Source organism: Phytophthora parasitica (assembly GCF_000247585.1).
Source record: "Phytophthora parasitica INRA-310 unplaced genomic scaffold supercont2.22, whole genome shotgun sequence".
In the NCBI taxonomy this organism is placed as follows: Eukaryota; Oomycota; class Peronosporomycetes; order Peronosporales; family Peronosporaceae; genus Phytophthora; species Phytophthora nicotianae.
In genome coordinates this window covers 1-893 of record NW_008649008.1, presented here as the reverse complement: position 1 = coordinate 893, position 893 = coordinate 1, and the positions used below count along the sequence as shown (strand labels likewise).

The following is an 893-nucleotide window of genomic DNA, read 5'->3' as shown; positions in this document are numbered from 1 at the left end:
CTACCATGATCTTCATCGGTTGCTCGTCCATCAGTGCGCGGTACGTTTTGACTGTGCTGGTGACACGTTCACTAATGTTTGTAAGAAGTTCACCATCATCTTTATCCTGATCACTAATGCTGGTAACTGGATCACCACTGTATGTGACTGGATCGCCAAGTTCATCGGCGGGATCTATATCTTCGACATCTCGGCGCTGACGTGGTGGCTTGTCATTATGACAAGCGAATCTTCTCTAATCCTGCAAGGTAGTCGAGCAAAGCACGAAAATTCTTAGAGCCTTTGTCCGCCACAACTTCTGCAATTCTCTTGCACACTGCAAACCCCGACCGATACTCCTCGTTTTGACCAAGAGTGCGGGTAGGAATAGCTTCAAAATCTTCGACGATAATTTTCTATATATTCTCTATGGAGACTACATCTTCTTCGTCTTCATCGGCAAGCAGCCACCGTCCAGGTATCGCCTCATACGGAATGATGGAACGCATGTTCGCATTGAGTCGCAGATAAAGTATATGTCGACAAGAAAGCAACATGGTCTGGTTAAACGCGCAGCTGCATGTGTGTTCAGTCAAATTCACAGCATATTGGCCACCCGATTTGGCACTGGCTAGAGTAAAAAACGCTGGAGTATTTTCAACTGTCGTTGTATCATACGTCTCTTCGCCGCTAACAAGATACTGTTCTTCAACAAGATTGTATGCGTGATGAGTTGCCAGTTTTGCCAACATACCCATACCTTCATCATAGTTTTGGTTGTAGCGGAAGCCCACGCGCTTCACCTTGGCAGTGTACTGATCTTCGGCGGACTGTTGCAAGAACAGGATATGATCAATGCACACATCCATGGCGATGTGACGATGTAGCGCGCCCTTGGCAGCAACCTAACTAGC

The 893-nt window shown here is 46.8% G+C and overlaps 1 protein-coding gene across 1 annotated transcript; it reads right to left on the bottom strand.

Annotated features, from left to right (window-relative positions):
* Window positions 1-395: 395 nt before the first annotated feature.
* Window positions 396-848, bottom strand: PPTG_10480 (hypothetical protein; the record flags this gene model as incomplete). The annotated part of the gene is made up of 1 exon (XM_008905845.1): window positions 396-848. One exon carries the CDS (start codon window positions 846-848, stop codon window positions 396-398), a length of 453 nt encoding a protein of 150 aa, XP_008904093.1.
* Window positions 849-893: the final 45 nt, after the last annotated feature.